Source organism: Tyto alba, unplaced genomic scaffold, assembly GCF_018691265.1.
Source record: "Tyto alba isolate M040663 unplaced genomic scaffold, T.alba_DEE_v4.0 Super-Scaffold_6, whole genome shotgun sequence".
Lineage (NCBI taxonomy): Eukaryota > Metazoa > Chordata > Aves > Strigiformes > Tytonidae > Tyto > Tyto alba.
In genome coordinates, this window is record NW_024881327.1 from 23,702,046 (window position 1) to 23,721,811 (window position 19,766).

At 35.1% G+C, this 19,766-nt stretch overlaps 1 protein-coding gene across 1 annotated transcript in view; it reads right to left on the reverse strand.

Annotated features, from left to right (window-relative positions):
- The window catches only part of TUSC3 (tumor suppressor candidate 3), a 132,136-nt gene that overhangs the window by 73,295 nt on the left and 39,075 nt on the right, over window positions 1-19,766 (reverse strand). The window contains exons 2-3 of the mRNA XM_042808046.1: window positions 10,786-10,955; window positions 337-454 (exon numbers count right to left, since the gene is read on the reverse strand). Coding sequence (XP_042663980.1) covers window positions 337-454; window positions 10,786-10,955 — 288 coding nt within the window. The remainder of the gene's footprint in view (window positions 1-336; window positions 455-10,785; window positions 10,956-19,766) is intronic.

Genomic DNA, 19,766 nt, shown 5'->3' on the forward strand with positions numbered 1-19,766 from the left:
CCCAAAGATAAAATAAAGGAAATCTTTAAATGAAAATGTTAGTTGCGTTGAGCTTAATTCAAAAAAATGACATTAATGAGTTGAAAAAAATTTCACACACATGTAAACTATTAACAAACATAAGCTACACTTGGAAAACACTAGAAGTGGCTACAGGTATAATCTGTCTTCACTAATGTAATAGAAACTGCAGTGTCTGGTGTTTTTAACCACGAAGAATCTGTACACAAAAAAGAGGTACACACCTCCACAAAGAAAATAATTTGTCTTGTATCATTTGGCAAATCAGCATGTAGTTCTAAAAATTAAGAATGTTTCACAGTATCCAACATTTACCTGTTGAAAAACATCTGCCCCTTCATCATAATCCACTATTGTGAAAAACAGTTTGTTTGAAAAAGCAGATGAATAGCGCCATGAATTAGCCAGCACTTGATATTCTTCATTAGCTTGCCTGTTAAGGAAAAGAAACAAACATACATCCATGTGGCATTCACTGGCAAAAAAATTCTATAACCAGCTGCAGAGGTTAGATGAATTACACTTGCAGTACCATTCTCAACACCCATACTATCAATTAGAAGACGTTTCAGCTAGTTATGCAACTCTTTGCTTAAAATTTGCCTTCTCCAAAATCAGAAATGTGTTAAGTCAAACTATACCAGAGATATCCCAAGATGATATTAACAACAAGTAATGTTTTCTGTATTTAAAAGTCTCGGCAAACAGGAGTGGTCTGAGCAGCAAGCGCCACACAAATCTGCTAACAGATCCATGCAAGTAGATGCTTACGTGGCCCTTGAGTAGGATATCAGTAGAGATGTTCTCTAAACACACAATCACAGAATAATAAAACCACCAGTTCCTCCAAAGGACAAATCTGTATCAGTGAATAATTCAGAAAACAAAACAAAACAAAAACAAAAAGCCCAAAAGGATCCTTACAGTACTTTCAGCTTTGCACAGGCTCCTTTGCTAATTATTGCCATACTGCTAATTAATAATATTTGCTGTCGAGTCCAAATCAAGGTTCTACCACCTGGCAACTTATCTTTGCATCTGGTAAGATGCAGTAGCATAAATAAACGAATTCTGCAGCTTTTCTCAAAACAGTGTTTCTATAACCCCAGTTCCATGTGTTTGATGGTGCAGAATTCTGTTTATTTAAAAGCTGTAGATGAATAATCTGTTTGTTGCTAGAGAAATTCTGCACTAAACACACATAATAAATTATGTATTTTGAGAGAGCAAAGAGGGGGAAGAGGATGACAGGACCACAAATGTCATAAGACCCTCCCCATTTCCTCATAACTGATTTCAGCCTCAGGCATGAAATATATTACATACAACCCCAGAAGAGTTGTGTTGTATCAAAGAATATATTATGCATGAAAAAGTCTATCATAAAAAATAAGTTAAAATGAAATTTTATGATCTCTTACCCCACCTCAAAGAATAAATCTTACAAAGCACAAGAAAATATTCACTCTTATTACTTGATTGAGTAAAATTTGCTACTTAACACATTTGCTCAATGGGAAAAGTTTGCAATTATAAAATCAAAAAAAAAAAAAAGTGAATTAGGCATTAGATTGGTTATTTCTAGAAACAGATACTAACGTTAAGCAGACGAACATATTCACTGTCATCCTGAAGAGGGCAGTCAGACAACATCAAAGGAATGCTGTAAAATCTTAAGTAATATCTGTAGGGCACTGTTCTGTTAAAACTGCTATATTAAAGCTGGACCATTTTTATTATAAGTAGAAGATAAAAATCACTTCATCTTGATGCCCTCATTCTTCTTAGTCTACCTTTCACTTGTGATGAAACAGTATTTCTGGGAAATTCAGATACTCCAGTTATGTCCCCACTATTTAAGAGAACATTCTTGTTCCCGTTGATCTCCATGTATTTTGCATCTTTGAACTATTTTGAATTAATATAATAGGTAGAAAATATACTTCAGAAAGTATAATTTTGCAAAAGGTTGTCTAAGATTTTCTGTAACAGATTCAAAGCACAATTTCATTCCCACACTGAAGATAGCAAAGCATTCTGTATGTAATACATCCTCATAGCAGCTCTTCAGGGGTGAGAAGTAAGTGTGAAACAAGGAGGGGCAGGAATACAAGGTTACAGGATTAACACATATAGAATTGAAGAATATCCTACAGTCCAGTATATCATCTCCAATTAATACAATGCCAACACAATTGTATTAACTTGTAGCATTGGTTACTCCTTTTCAGGTACAGCTATAGTAAAAAACACAAGTACTTGGCTGAAAATTTCAGCCTCCAATTAATATCAGGCAGTATCAGCTCTATCACTTCTTACCTACCTATCTCTATCATTCATTAATATAAATTCTACTAGTTTGTTTCTATGAAGTAATGTTAATTATGTGAAATAATAATAATCACATGAAATACTATAAAAACATAGGACAGAAGTACCCTCGGTATAAACTCATCAAAACAGTAACGTTATCACTGCTCTTGTTAGTTTGACAGGACTTTTTGATGGAGAAGATTTAAATGTTTTTCCTGCTACAGTCACCTCAGAAGAATTTCATCATTACAGCAACACACGAACTAGCAACAACAATAATATTAAACAGCTACTAGCAAATAGTGGCCATATCAAAAGGGAATGCTACTATTAGATTTAACTAGAAAATTCAACATTCTGGAAAGTAAGCTGCTAGGAAAAGGCTCTACAAAATTTTCTTCCATTAAGCGAGAGATGCTTATGAAACATTAAAAGTTTTATTTTAAAAGATTAATTATGTGAGTGTCTATAGCAGATAATCAGATTTATATAGCTTGAGCTATATTAAATTAGATTATTTTTATCGTATTAGTCCAACATTATAGTAAGGAAACAGAAAAGGAATATTAGGAAAAAAATAAAAGCAACTGTGGATTTATTTGCCAAAGAAATCAGTAAAGCATTATTGTTTGTCACACTATGGTCTGTACAAAACACTTCCAAATGTACAATTGGCAAAGAATGCACTATCAGGTCACCTATCCATTCTTATCCATCTGTTTAAAGTAAACTGTGATCAATGTTGCAATTTACCTCCAAAACAACTTTTGTTTTTTTATTTGGAATGACTTTTCCAAAATGAAGAGAAGAAGGGGCTAAGTGTATGTTTCGACTTCATAGTATCAAGCAGGTAATATATTCAGAACGCTCATTTGACTTTAGTTTTGTTTAACATGACTCAATGTCACAACGAAAAGCACTGAAGAATCTACAAATGTGATCAGAAAATTCACCACAGAACAAAATTAAGAAAGTACAGAGACTAGTTGGAAGCTACACTGTTCATGCAATCTAGGTATCTACAGTAGCAGAAAGCAAGCTAAAATCCATGCTATTCTATTTACAGCATCCCATGACATTTCCAATATTCTGCAGATGAAAAGAAGCTACGAGATCATATTTTGTAGAAGTTGCAAAGTGAAAAAAAAAAAAAAAAGTGACCGCAGGAAGAATAAGTAGTCTCTTATGATCCAAGTATAAAATTACTGTCTTGTTAAACAGGACTCATCAATACTTCTATCAACATCCTGAAGTGCACTGAAAAAGCAATTGCAGAACTTTCAACAGCTCCTTCCACATTTCGTTTCTTCTTTGAACACAAGTTCAAAAGATAATTCCCTCTCAGTACAGTTAAGAGACCTGTCAATGATTTTCTCACTACCCACTCTTGATCAACCAGCAAAAAACTGAAAGGCAGAGGAACCTACTTCTTTCTGATGACACCTCCTTGACTCTCAGAATCTTTTTGCTGTTGACCTACTCTTTGATCGGCTACTTGAAAACAATTTTCCGAAATATCTTCTTGAACATGGAAACCAACAGAATTCCTCTCTTCTAGATTAAAAACCTCCTCTTGGAGGTCTCATTGATAGGGTGGATGTTAATAAATTATGTGGAATCCCTTCTGTCATATATTTTGTCATTTCCTTCTACACATTTTGAGTCAACAGCAGAAGGCAGCTATGTTCACAGCCCTTTATGAAACACATACTACATTAAGCTCAAAACTTAAAGATACACAAACTGTATGTTGAATTATAACTTACCTTTCATATATTCTTTTAAGAAATACAGAAGGAATAGCTTAGCAGTTGACTCTGAGCTCATTCTGCAGCAGGCTTTCTGCAATAACTACAAGCTTGTTCCAATAGATGCCATTAGTAATTTCTGAAAGAATTCAGCTTTGTCATTCAAATGAAACAAAAGAAATCTTTAGAAAACATGTGCCACACCTGCAAAATTGACCTATCTCCCTCGTATGCTACATATGTATTTTATGTATATATTTTATACACATATTTACACATACATATGTATTTACAGACACACACGCACAAATTTAGCTAATGGAAGTTATCAGTGCTCCTTTCAATATAATGAAACTTGTAACGCTTTTAAAAATGCAATAGTCTAGTCAATATGGGGGTGAAAAAGATTACTGGCTACACAAACTGTTCTGCATTACCAGCTATTTCTAGCTGATTCTTCGTACTGTCTTTGCAAAACTATGTTTTCCAAGAATCTGGAAGGAGGTTTGTTACTTCCACAGTAAAATACTATTAAACATCATCCAGGACTGAAACAACACAATTTTCAGTTTGTGCAGTTTATAAGTTTGTCTCCACAAGTGGTCAGCTGCCATCACTATAGTCTTCCTCTGTTGTATTTCCCCATTTTTCTCCAGATCATTTATGATGTTAATTCTAGGCTTTAATCTTGATTTGTAATGATTCAAAGAGGCTTAGTTATACTTTTAAAGGAAGCATGTGGGAATTCACAGGCATACATAAGCCCAGTAGAAAACATGCAAAACAAAATCCATTTGTTTCAGGTAGCTTGAAATCCAGACCAAGATGTACATGTCTAATTTACATGTTTTAATCATTATCTCATAACAAACTTGTGGTACAGGTCAAGGTAGAGTCCCTATCTACTGAAATTCAGTATCTGTAGCCTCTGATACTGCTCTGATCTTTTCAAGAAACACTATTCTAAGGAAAAAAAAAAAAAAAAAAAAGAAAAAAGTTAAACAAAATATGCATCTTTTTGTTGATTAGCTTCAACTGATGGGGAAAAGCTCAATTAACCAGTTTAATTTCTCTGAACTAGATATCCCTTTCTCAATGAAAATACTGCAGCAATGAAATTGAGAAATGAACCAGACAAAAATGTGAATTGTTTGGGAACAAACAAGATGTTTCTGATATGCACCTGTACGCAAAGCAGAGATGTTTGCTTCTGCCAGTGAGATGAGAGAAGCAGAGCTTAGAAAGTAAAATAAAAGACCTTATATAATTTTCTTATGGAGTGATTAGATGGTACAGCAACAAACAAAAAAGAACGAGTTAATGCTAACAATGACGGATGCAGAGAAACAGTCAGTACAGCAATGGTCTCAGCAGGCTACAGTTAAAGCCCATGTGCAGCTGAAAAATCAAAGCACTAATACTACATCAAGTGGTGTGGGGGTGGTCCTTGAATTCTGGTTGGTAAAATGGTGCTGATCCCTTTAGGAAAATTTAGTGATAATAAAATGGGGGAACAGATTGCACGATGCAAGACGACAAAGAACAGAGAAGCTGGAAGAGAATTTTCACCCAAAAATGTGTTCAAGTCAGGCTAGTAGTCACCATTTGCCTGGATGCAATACAAAGTACAGGCTGAGAAACAGTCTCTTCATCTCTGTAAAGACGCTGTTGTCAGAGTGACCATTCTTTTGTTCTCCTTCTTACATACGTAAGTAATTTTTTTCAGTAGCGTCACTGATGTGGGTAACAGAGAGAAACTATAGTTGAGTGAATATGTAAGCACAAAGGAAAAAAGGGAAGCAGGTCTTATATCCTGAGGAATCAGTTTGGAATTAGATTATTTCTGACTGTTCATCCAAACCAAAAAAAATCCAAACTGATTCATCATCACAGTGCAAAGGGCCCTTTAGCATCTGCTTTCAATGTGCTGTTGCAGAGTATATACACCAAGAATAGTAGTAACACATAAAGTCAATTATGACTAATCAAGTTTAATATACTGGGACCAAAACAGTTTAATCAAACATGTTTCCAAATGTGCATCGAAAAAAAAAACACACATCTTCAACTGTTAGAAACACAACCCACCCCCATAATGACTTCACATTCAAGAGCACATAGGATATCTACTTTGTTACAGTTAATTAATTTCTTAATACCAGCTATGTCATATTGAACCTTGAACAACTGTGTCAACAGGAAAGCTGACATTCATGCTACCACTTACACAGTTGTGAAGGCGTCAGATGGCTTTCAATAGTTTTTTGGACCAGAAAACTGAAACTTGCTTGCCCACAAAGCTAGATGAAAATGTTGCACCCTAAATTCCACTTTAGGATAAAAACATAATTTGCTTGAAAAACACTCTGAAGACACGACTAGTGGTACTACACCAACATCTATACTGAGCTTCTGGTTTACAGAAGCCTTCATGTAGATTCAGACAGCCTACAGATATATCTTCCAGATCACAGTTTGTGAAAATATTTAATTAAGATCAATATAGAACCAATCTCTGTCTCAAAGGTGACAAACTGGTAGTTGTATTTTAGAAACACCTATAAATCAACCTGATTTGTTTTGGGTATAGAATAAATTCCAATTAGTAATGCAGACATATGATTTCTAACTTTTAAAAGTATATATGGAAAAGGGATAATGTCAAAGCACATCAAGTAAAATTAAGTAAGAGAAAAGCATTAAGTACAACAACACGATGTATAACAGGAACAAACAACCCTAGCATTGGATGAACAGGTAAGTTTCAAAAAATTGGCAAGTAAAGCATTCAAAAAATTTGTCTAATTGATCTTTCTCATGATGATGCAGAAGACTGTACATTCATCTCCTACAATTATAAAGAAAGCATTTTCATTCCATTGGAAAAAAAGATCTTATGTTAAGTATCTTTCGCTAGAGAATTACTACAAAACACACAGTATGCTTTGGTTTTACTAAAAAAAGATCAGCTCCTTCGACTGAAAGGATATTTTTTACATACAAAAGTTTCATTCAAATATCTGGAGTCTTAGGGACTTCTTTGTGTGAGGCATTTTACGAGTAAGTTGGCATTATTTCCATATATGTCCACAAATCATAACTGTCAAGTGATTTATGTGATTGATGTTACAATGTCCTCCCTGCTGTGCACAGAAAAGCCGTGGATTCTCTGAGACAAATTTGGCCAGCTTTCCACAAGTAGATCCTTACTATAAAAATAGGAAAGACTTCTTAAAAATATTTAAATTTTATGCCTACAACTGTTTTAAGACTTGGCTAAGATCACCTCAACCAGGTTTTATCAAAAATTTGGAACTTCTCTGGCATTAAAAGGGCTGGGGGGTCAGAATCCTTCCTTCATACCTTCTAGACAATTTCTAAACTACAGCACTTCTCAACAACGGACAGGCACAATAGTCCTTAGTCTGGTAGAGAACTGGGATCACCAAACTGACTGCGTTCACTCTGAAGAGTGCTAAAAGTGACACTAACTTTCTGAATACAGGAAGCTACATCTCCATCTTTGGTGGCACAATCATTCAAAACACCTGCCAGAAAAAATCATACTAATTTTACTGTAAACAGGGGATAATTTTAACAACAAACATTCTAAATATAATCAAATGCAAAATCAGACACATGAAGTATTGTCCTGGGTTGAGTGAGTGGTGGAGTTTTTTTGGTGGCAGGGGAGGGGGCTATTGGGGCGGCCCCCTGTGAGAAGCTTCTTGAAGCTCCCCCAGCTCCACGTCAGCTCCACTTCTGTTTGGGAAATTGAGCCAAACCGCTGTGCCTCTGCGATAACGTATTTAAGAAGGGACGTGGTGACGGGCAGTGGGACTGGTGAGGAGGAGTTGCTGCAGCTGCATGAACACCAAGGTCAGTGGAGGAACGGAGGAAGAAAGGAGGGGGGAGGTGTGCCGGAGCAGAGACCCCCCTGTATCCTGTGGTGAGACGGCAGGGCGGCCCCCCCCTGCCACCCATGAAGATCTACGGTGGAGCAGACATTGATTTATGCCCTGTGCTTTCTGCTTGGTTGATCAAGGTGCTGTGCCCGAAGGAGGCCGGGGTCTCGTGGGAAAAGGCAGCCCCGCTGCTGTAATTCAGCGCTGGGAGGATTGCAGCATGTGGGGGAGTCCCACGCCGGAGCAGCTCGGGAAGGGCTGCAGCCGTGGGAGGGAATCCAGTCGGAGGAAGTTAGTGACCCATGACGGAGCAGTGTGGGGAACGCTGCGGCCCATGGGAGGAATTCATGTCAGAGAAAGTTTGTGGAGGACTGTCTCCTGTGAGAGGGGGACCACAATGGAGCAAGAGGAACAAGTTCCATAAGCTGCCCTCACCGAAGATGGAAAAAGCAGCAGCACTGACTGCACCCCCCATGCCCTGCCCCTGCGCTGCTGTGGGAAGGTGGTAGAGATATCGGGAGCAGAGTTGAGCCTGGGAAGAAGGGAGGGGTGGGGGGAAGGTGTTCTCAAGAGATGGCAATGCTTCTCACTGTCCTACCCTGTTATGTGTTGTTAGTGTCTGTAAAAAATGTATGTTCTTTTTTTTTCTTCCCCTAACGAGTCTGCCTTTTGCTCGTAACCATAAAGGGGGATTTTTTTTCCCCACCCCAGTCCTATCTCGAACTCCAAGCCTGGCTCTCTGTCCCTTCTTATTGCCAGAAGAGAAGGGAGACAGAGTGGCTGTGTGGTGGTTGGCTGCTGACCAGTCTCAAACCACAAGTATATAGTTTATTTTAACAAGTTAAGACACACATGATCTCTTCTGGCCTCAAATATGCAAATCTGCAACAGTCTGTTCTAATGATGATCAGCTTTCACTGCTCTTCTCCAGATGACGACCACGCTTCCTACCATTGCTCTCCATCCTGTCACTTATCTTTTTTTTCGTATTGCTGTGTTTTTCATGCTTAGCATAGAGAACTGGTAGATCTATGCAACAGCAGCACACAAACATCTTTTTTTTCCCCCTTTTGAAAATAATATACCCCTGTTCTTTATAAACTGGACATTTAGAAGCCATAAAGTACTGAAATGTCAAACCTAGCCACCAAAGGGAAAAGACAAATTTTTTTTTTTTTTTTTTTAGGTAATCCTGTGGTACATAAACTAACAAAGCTCAATTTTTAGGGGACAAAAAAAAAAAAAAAAAAAAAAAACAAACCAAAAAAAAGGTACTAATTCTTGTGACAAAGTTATTCAAAGATTTTAGTTTAGGTGCTTTTTTGTGTTTGAAATATGACATTGATTTTTTTTGTATGTAATTGTTCTGAAAATATTTTGATGAGTAAGAGTTAACTTAAATCTTGGACAAAAGCATCCCCACAGAACATTACAGATTAAGTTAAAAATCTATTTTTCCTTTAGACAGTGTGGCTAGTGAATAGCTAACAATAAAGTAATGCATGCATTTCAGTACTGTATATCCTTCCAGTGCTCCTGTCCATTAATTAGCCATTGATTTGAAAATGTCAATTTTCCTGATAATGGTTTTATGTGCAGTACGATCAACCTCATTAAATTCCTTTTATTTCACATGAAAAAGTGGATCACAACTTCACATTTATTTAAACAAACCCAACTGAAAGCAGTAAGTTGATTTTTTCCTTCATTTCATGCTTAAAGATTTTCTGTTGCTTCTGTACATAAATGGCTAGCCTGGAATGCTACAAAATGAAGTTTATAAGTTCTTTTTCAGTACAGTAAACAGTATACAGTTGTAAGCAAAAGTAACTTTCTTAATAAATGCAATATTTATGTTGTTTTCACATGCCCTACATAAGAGCAGGGAATGAATTTGATATGGCTATTATAATGACAAATACACTAACCCTTATAAAGCTGAACTTAATGCACCTCCTGTAGCCTTATCTACTGGGTAGGAAAATAAGGAATGATTTAAAACAATATGGTAAACTTACAACTCCTATTTCATCTCCTGAAGTTGAACTCTGGCAACACAAAGAAGAAATAACAGCAACCAAGTGCTGGAAGTTTTAAAGGAAAAAATCCCTTTGACTTAAGAACATTAGAAAGCTTCCTCCTTCTAAGTACTTCTACTAAGAAGTACTTTCTCCTTCACAGTTCAGAGGTGGAGGGTGAACTTATGGGAATGCAGTTTATATACTCTCCCTCAAAATTGACTAACTGACTTCAATGACTAAGAATTAATCTTACAAAAAAGTATCTAATAAAAACCACATATGACTACAAGTACACAAGTTAAAGTCAAACAATAAGCATGTCTTTGTGGAAACACGTGCTTGCATGTAACAACTCTTCAAGGCTGTGAAATCACAGGGTAACTCACACCTGCATCAGACCCTTGGACATCTCTTAACTGAAGAGATCAGTGAAGTGTCATATCACTAAATGGTAATGAATCACTTTTGTCACAAAACATCTTTGGGAAGATCACTGTTGACCGATAATAAAATAAAGACAATTTCTTATTCTTCCTCAGTTGTGTACATTTTATTCAACTGTAATTTAATAAAACCCAAAACTAGGAAGACTTTAAAATTTGACATATCGATTAAAAAGCAGTTGAAAAGATGCTGTAACAAACACATGAGACTGCTAAACAGTAAGCACCTATCCCATGGAAAGAACAATCCTACTCAGTGTATTGCACAATGATTAAAACGTTCACTTAAGAACTGTGGTGAGGAAGATAAAAAGATCACTAAAGTATGACTTACCTGCAAACAGAGCACTGCCGCTGCGGCTGGAGAGCTGTGAACATCACAATCACAGAGTAGTTACGAGGTGGAGCCTTCACAAATCTTCGGAATTTGTCTCCATTCATGCGGATGACTGAGCGCCTTGAGCTCCACTCCATCAGCTGTTCTACCTTCTCCGCCAAAAGATTCTGTAATTGAGGACAAGGATGAGGAATGTTTAAGCTTAAACTTCAAGTACTTTGTACCTAATATTCTGACTTTGCATCCTCAGAAGTCCTGTGGATTTAAGCAGGAGGTTGGGGGCACCTCTATATAGCTTATAGCACAATTCAGTCTTTTACATAGACAAGTAGATTTTAAGTATCTAAAAAGTAACTTAATGTGGTATTAAACAGAAAGGATATAAAAAATGAAATCAAACAAGTTGCTATCGAAGGCAAAGGAGTAGAGTAAGGCTGACTGTCTAAATACAAGATACCGGTACCAAAATCATTTAACTGTCATTAAAAATTGGAAGCTTTAGAAAATTGAACATTATGCTATATTTATTCTTTTTAGTAAAATCACAACAGGATATCGTTAGTCACTCAACTATTAAGATTAAAGGAAATGTAGCTACAAAGAGAGAGAAACAGTTATTACGTTCAGAATTTTCTTATGAATATGTACCATATGGCATTTAAATTAATCTAAATTTTATATTTTGCTACAGACAGGAGGCCACTGTCTTATAAACCCATCTAGACACATTCTGTTACGAGATCAACATTTTCAGTTGTTTTCAAGATTGAGATCCCCAAAAGATTTTGGCTGAAAAAAAAAAAAAAGGTATTGCTTGTGTATGGCTTTTCTTTAGCACTAAAGTATTCCAACACATACACAATTTAAAAGCAGGCTATGAGACATATTAGAATATGACCCTCAACTGAAATACATTCATCTAACTACTTTGAAAACGCATTTAGCTCCTTTGAAAACGCATTTAGATTTTTTTTTTTTTTTTTTTAATCAAGTAAGTCTGATGTCACACGTGCTCAACAGAGACTTTAGTCTCATAAATTACCTAGGTTCAGCAAGGTTGCACTGGCCATGCTCTAGGCAGATTGCTACACCTACAGTGTATCAGGATCAGTGCAACAATTTATGTGGTTTTAAGTCTTCGGTTCCCTCTTCAAGGACACCGTGGAAGCTGCCTATGTCAAATAAGAGCTTAAAAGGAAGAGTGGAGAAAACTGGAATATGATGACTTGAATAGAAGCTGAGTGCTGAGAGATGGCAGAAAGGGCAGAGAGAGGGACAGACAGGAACAGAGACCAGAAGCAAAGAAGGGGCACTGACTACAGAGAAACTAAGTTCAGGAAACTGGAAGGTGCAAGGCCTCTGATAAAATACACAAGTTTGCAAAGGGGTATACAAATTGATGAGGATTTGCTGTGGAAGGAAGAATAAACTAGTTTAATAAAACACATTGAAAAGGAGATACTCTGGAGAAAATAGAACATGACGGCAGGCAAGGCAAAGATAAAACTCAAATACTGTGCAGGAACAACTGAGCAAGGAGACAAGGTGCTTTTCTGGGACTTTTTTTTTTTTTAAAAAAAAAAAAACAAAACAGAATGAAATAGAAAAAAAAATAGCTCATCTAGTAACATTTTGACAAATCAGTAAGGCTATAAATAAGAGTAGAGATAGATATATGAGGGGAAGGAAGGAGTGAACTGCAAGGATGAAGGAAAATTACATTTTGCCTGTCAGATCTTCCATCTTAAAAATTAGCAGATGTCACCCCTTGGAGCTCCTTATAAGGCACAGCTGGTCATCAGAAATTTTGAGTCCAAAAGAAGCTTTGATCAGTGTAACTCATGAAATAGTTGCATTTATTTGACCCTATAAAGCCTTTTTTAAAAAAAAAAAAAAAAAAAAAAGAAATCTTTTAGGTGTTCATTCCTTTTCTCAGAACTTAGCTGAGATTTGTAATCAAAAATGTGAAGGAGAGATTAGAACTCTGTTTATCATTAGAATACCAATAAATCAATTAATACAACAATTTTTCATCTGCTAGAAGACGTATGTTGTTTTTGGTAGCTTTGCTTCAAAAAAAACATTACATAAATTCTTTAAAAATAATCATAAAGCAGGTTACATAAAAGTGAAGCCTACTTGTTTGTAAGATTAACTTGGATTAGCAGTAGCTAGATTAAATATTACTCTTCATTTCAAAAGATTCACTAGTTTTGCATGAGGCACTCCAGTTGATAATGAACAATAAAACATAAGGAGCTAAAAAAGGATGTGTACTCTTATTTCCAAAAGCTTTAATAAATGAAACAAAAAGATAAACCAAAGAGAACTAATAAAAATACACATCTTTTAAAGTAACACTGGAAGGATACATAATATCCTACCAGTACTGAAAACCAGACTTTTCAGAATAGGCCTTATTCAGAGAAAGAAAATAGAAACCCAGTAAGTACCATTAAGGGTATTAAAGCAAAAGCATGATCTTGACAGAAGGAACAGGGGAGGAAAAATCCCCAGCTCTATTACTACTATATCATTTGTTTCTACAAAATAATCAGTGATATCAGAATAGTCTTACTCAGAGAAGCCCCATGCAAAGTTTTACTTGGAAATTTGTTGCCAATAAACAATCGCTATAATTCATTCTGATTCAGCCATGTATAATATCACCTTCACACAGCTCTTGTGCAATACTGTGAATTCACCATAATGTTCTCAAGCACTTGTATCTTGTTTTGCTTATTCTCAATGCACTAGGTAAAAAGCTAGTACCTAAACTAACCTAATATCTAGGTAATCAAGCCAGTATTTCGTAAGTATAAAATCACTAGGTACAACTATATTACTTGCTTCACTGGATTCTGAGAAATCTACTTTTTTTTTCAGATAGAAAGTTATAATTGAATAGATTGCAGATAATCATGTACATCGTGAAACATTCTGCTATAGGCCAGATTTCTCTTAGGTAACTGACTGCACTTAGATATCCTTTTTAGTCCACTTTGTTCCAGAAAGTCTCCTTTTGCAGAGTAATTGACAGAAGGGACCTTGGGACTGACACCTTAGAATTCACAATGAAGTCTTTGGAATATTCTGTATTTTATGGCTTCCTGATTTGTAACACTTTAGAGATAGATGAAGGTTTGATATTGTTTTGCCATTTATAAAACATTTGCACAATATATGCTGCTGAGTAAGTTATCAATCTTTTCTTCATCTCATTTAATAATGAAATCCAAGAAATAAATCTAGTGTTAAATGAGGTTTCCATTTTAGCTGTGCATTTTACTTTGAGTACCTGTGTTCAGGAAATATGGCACATTTCAACATTTCAACTGTCTACTGTAGCTCTGGATCAAAAGGCACCCACTTTTCAGACCCTACACTCAGAAAATTGACAATCTGTTAAAAGGGGGGGGAAAAGTGTGTATTTTAAAAAAAATGTTCAAACTAGCAGACTGGCCTTATGGATTTCATAATTCAGAATGTAACTTTGATATTTTTGTAAGAAAATTAAAAGTTTGTAAGATAAAAGTGTATAAAAAAAAATAGACTACTGAATAATGTGTGAGCTCTACCCTCCAGTCAAAAATTTCCACCTATGTAAAAGAACAGCGTTGAAAAGTGAAGAAAAATTGACAGAAAACATTTGGAAACAAAAGGTAGAATTTTCCTTATTAACCTAATGGAATGATAATAAAAATAATAATCCATTAATACTCAGGGAAGCATGATTAGAAAAGACAATGATCTATTGCAAATTATTCTTGCCATGAAGGTACTAAAGTTGAACATGTCCTCCAGTATTTTTCTTTTACCATTTACCACCAACTATACAAAACAGACATAAAGCCGTCAAAGTGAATCCCCATTAGGATTCCAGGTGTTTACAAAAAATTTATTAACTTGCCTCTTTCTAACCCCTGGGAGAACTTTTCTGCCAGAGAAAATCTGGAAATAGGAGAGGATGGCTAAATCAGACACACTAGACAAAACACATCTTGTGATGACAGAGACATGAACAACTGTTACTCATATCCAGAAAACGAGAGACACTATCTCATTTTTGCTCTAGACTGCTAATTTTCTGCTCCTTTCCACAGTTTATACAGGTAAAAAAAGACCCTACGTTTGTTTAAACCTGATTATTCACGGAATTCCTCTGAGCATTTACTAGCTTTATGCTGGTAACTCAAGGGGACTATTTTAGTTGAAACACTGAAAAAAAAAAAAAAAAAAAAAAAAAAGCAACCCACAAACATAAATCTGAGAAGGGAAATTCTACCTTTAAGAAGAAAATTGCAGTTTTGTTAACATAAACAACTAGAAAAGGGTCAACAGACAACAGTCTACTGATAAAAGCATAGAGAACATTTAAATCAATGGGTGAAGAGGAAGCCACATATCATTTATTTTCATTAGCTGATGCCCCAAGCAGAACAAAGAACACGTACGACCTATGTGTTGAAACAACATGAATGCTAATATCTGTAAAGCAAACAGAACTATAACATTACCTTCTGTTCCTACAGTACTCTGTAACAAGTGAAAATATATGGCACAACAGCATTTTTTCAAAACTATATAACCCTTAAAAATATAACTGAGAAAATGCATAATCCAAGAATTTTTCTGATGCCACAAGGAAAGCAGTACCTTATTTAAGACAGGGATTTCACCATGAATAGATCATCTATGAAAATTATTTTTGCTGTTGTAGTAAGGGCAGATTCTGCTTTTGTTCCTATGGCTAGCCAAAGATTTTTCCATTTGCAGTTGTCCAGACCATTGAATTGAGAACAAAAGAATAAAAATAATCTATTATACATCTCAGTTTCTAGTGATGTGATGAAACAACTATGCCACCAGTTGAAAACATAGGCAAACTGTGACAAGTTATGAAACAGAGGATGCTGGCAGGCCCAGCTTCTGGCACCTGAAGCAACTTCCTATTAGGGACTGGTTCTGAGTGATTCTCCCCTATCTCCTCTCTGCTTCTTAACCCAATAGAGCTTTGCATCTACAAGCCTCCCCTTTCATTCTCTGTAACTAGCAGATTAGCTACTCAAAACACAGCTTTATTTATTCACTCTCCCAAGACACAGTGCCTACAAGACAAAGTATAAACAACAATAACAACCACCCTGTTACACACACATTTCGCCTCACTTGACTCTTAATCTTCCTCTGACAGATTTTTTAAATTTCTTTTGGTCCAAATAAAACCATATACCTCTGGGGAAAAACAAAACAAAACAAACACCCAAATTTTCTTAAATGCTGCTTGTTTTGTCTGTCCAATGAATGCCACTGACATTTTCAAGACAGACGCCTTATTTTTAAAACAAAAAAAATATTTAAGATTTAAATACTTGTTGATACAGATTTACTCATCTGGGAAATATACGTCATAGCAAAATAGCTGTAGGACGGCAAATGGAAGTTTCTCCTTGATTCTCAGAAAAGTTTTATCAGATTGTCTTTATTATATAAATATATTTCAGATGGGTTTACATTACTGAAAAAGTATTTTGAATTAAGTTTCTTCTTTAGACCTCCTTTCATTTACTTTGCCTTCAGTCAGAATAACATCACACAGGTAACTTAAGACATCAAGGGCTATTAAGAAAAGCAAAGAACAAAGTCCCAATGATACTACTCAGTGTTTCGATGTCCAAACCAGCCTCCTTTCATTTGAAACACATTGCTCTATCAGTTTGCCTCGTCAAGGTTTCAGAAGAGGTTTTATCTCTTCCTGATGTAAGAGGGTGCCTCCTGAATACTACTAGACATGTGAACATGGAAGACCTCAGCTCTAGAAAGATAGGGTCAAGAACTGTAAGATGAGATACCAGTACTACGAAAAGTCCTCAAAAAAATGAGGCAGGGACTACTGGTAAGGCTGAGGCATTGGTTATTACCAAGCCCTGCACCTTTCTTGATCAAAAATTCAAATTCAGTCCAACCGCTCAAATTTCACAGTTTCTGTAGTGAAAGAAATAAAATAAGTAGTTTCTAATTAATGACTTTATACTATATTTGTTACCGGAGATAAATTAACTACAGATTTTGTTGAGTATTTCTTAAATTATGATGCAAATAAACAAACAAAAAAAGTGAGGTGGCTTGACTTCCACCTTTCCTTTATGTGTATCGTATCTGCTAATGTAGATTGAAGGACCACCCTTGATGATGATTTTGTTTTGTTCACTTAAGTGCATCAAATCCCCAAGAAATGTTAACTTTGTACGTAATTATTTCAGAACTCTCACTGTAAAAAAAAAAAAACAAGGTTGCACTGATAGGCATGCAAAGTATCTCATAAGTCTCTCAATATGACGTATGTAGCTTAAATTCCAATTTGTTCTAACAGTCCTCTTTTTTAGTCTTCAGTTACATGAAGAATAATAGCACAGAGAAATTAACTGTACTAATAAATGCATTTCAGCAGTGTGTTCTAAAAATAGATAACTCCTCTAAAAGTGTGTCTGATAAACATTCACAGATATGTAATTACTGACTCCATTACATTAATGGCAGAAATACAGTGAAATTAACATTCAGTGTTGTTACAGCCTATTTAATTTACAGTTGTTCATTCCTCTGTTGTGTCTTGTTCACCTGATGCCTCAATGTAACTGTAATTTACACTACCAATATATCACTATTCTTGAACATATCAAAAATAGGTTTATCATTAATAAACCTTGACAAACAATACTTGCATACATTCAGGTATTTTAATATACTTATATCATTCCCTACACACTAAAAAAGGAGATGACTACTTGCTTACACAAGCCTTCTAAACAAGGCCTCCCATGGTTCATGGACTTGAAAGTGCTAAAGAAGAGTAATTTCTTTGATCTGTCTAGATCTTCACTCTTCTCTTCAACATCTCCTAGGTTATTCTGGAACCTGCCAAAAATTAAAACGTATTTCACTTTTATCAAAGTTTATTCCTCTTCAAAGTAAAACATGCAGCATCAGTAGCTTTAACCAAAGTATTTATTCCCTATTTTGAACTTGTCTATAATCAGGAATATAAACAATGTGTCATGTCAAATTTACAGACTTTGTTAAATGTCATTTCTTGATTCACAAGACAAGAAACCCTAGTTTTAATGGAGAACTCCAGGATTAAGTATCTGGATATTCCAGTGAGCAAAATACTTTTCTGCAGCAGAAATTAGCAACGTTTAGATCAAATTCTGGAGGCATAAATCCCAAGGACAGAAACAAATTCTTCTATTAAGAATGGCTGTATCAGTACTGAAAATGTTTCCTTCCCTGTCCTACACTCCTCTGCAACCTTCCATGATCTTTCAAAGGCTGTTTTTTAATTTAAAAAAAGAAAGAAAAAAAAGAAAAAGAAAAAAAAGAGAAGAGCATGAGTGTTAATACAAATATTACTAAGCACCAATATATACAGAAATATGTTAGGATACTTTTTTCCATTTCAGATTATTTATTTATTTATTTATTTACAAAAAGCCATTGCCATAACATAATTGAAAAGCCATGTAAGCTGGCACAGTATGACTGACTTGATAATATGCTCCATTGACTTTAAGTCATTTAGCTGTGACTGAGGATTTGCTTCTTGGCATCAGAGGCTGATTTTCATCTTTATGCAAAATAGCCTACAGTTTGTGGTATTAAACCTAAAAATGTCCTTTTCAGGCTGAGTAGATATATGAACAGAGGATTAAAAGTACTGAGGAGGGTTTTTTTTTTATTATTTTAGCCTGTAAGTTGCAATATTAGCAATTTAAAAAAAAATCTGTTTGATTTCCTATTACACAAAGCTATCATTTTCAGATCATTATACAAGAAAGTAGTAACAATGCAAGACAGAATGTAACCTGTGTAATGGTTTACATGGATGTATTTTGTCCAGTTGATTTAAAAAAAAAGATCCTTAATTTCCATGGAGTACAATCCAAAATTGACAATTTATTTCAAAATATAAGAATTTAATCCTTTTTTTTTAATTATTGCTTTTCAAATTTTCACAGTTTGTCACAAATTCATTTTTAAATTCATGTAAGTATTCATAAAGTTCACCTAACTTAAATAAAGTCTGTAAAGTCAACAATATGAATTACAGAGTAGGACCAGTACTGTAAACAATCACACAGCTTACTTCAGAAAAAAGAATCCCTTCTGTACTGCATTAAGCAAACAGAAGTAAAAGTGTCTTAAAGTTTATAGAAATAAGCCTAGGTAAGCTGTCTTATACAACTCTATTCTTTTTCCCTACTGTTTTATTTTACTACTTTTTTTACAAGCTTGGAAGTAATTAAAAACATGAGAAATATCAAATGGATTAATTATGAATCAGAGAAAAGATACTACAACAAAAGCATGAGCTAAACCTCAAAGTATATTTTGCCTAGGTCACCTTTACGCTGAAAAGATATTAGTCTCGGGAGAGCATAATATAGGACAACCAGGATGATTCCAAGAGTACTTGTTATACAGAAAAGCTAAAAAAGTTGCATTTATTCTCAGTGGAAAATATTTCAGGGTCACCTAGCAAAAGTATTGCAAAAGGTTTTGATTAAAAGATGGGGGAAAAAATCCTTAGCAAAATATTAACATTACGCAAAAAATTCTGCACAAATATTTCAATTCAGTCATAAAGATGATCAACCTCCTAATTCTAAACGACTGTATATTTTTTGAGTATTCAGAATCTTCAGATTCCTGGAAACTGGATATGACCATACCTTTTGGAGTGCTAGGTTTATAATTTTTAAGCAGACACTTCAAGTTAATATTATTTCACAAATAAAAACTCTAAATCCAGGAATACAGCTACATATTATCAAGGTATGTGTGACATTAATATACTCATTCAGCCTGTCATTTTCAAATATTTCTGAGTTTTAGGTAAGACCAAATTTAGCTAAGACAGCCTTTTAATCTAATTGCTATGTATATTGCCATTCTGAGTTTCAGAAATACTTCCACAC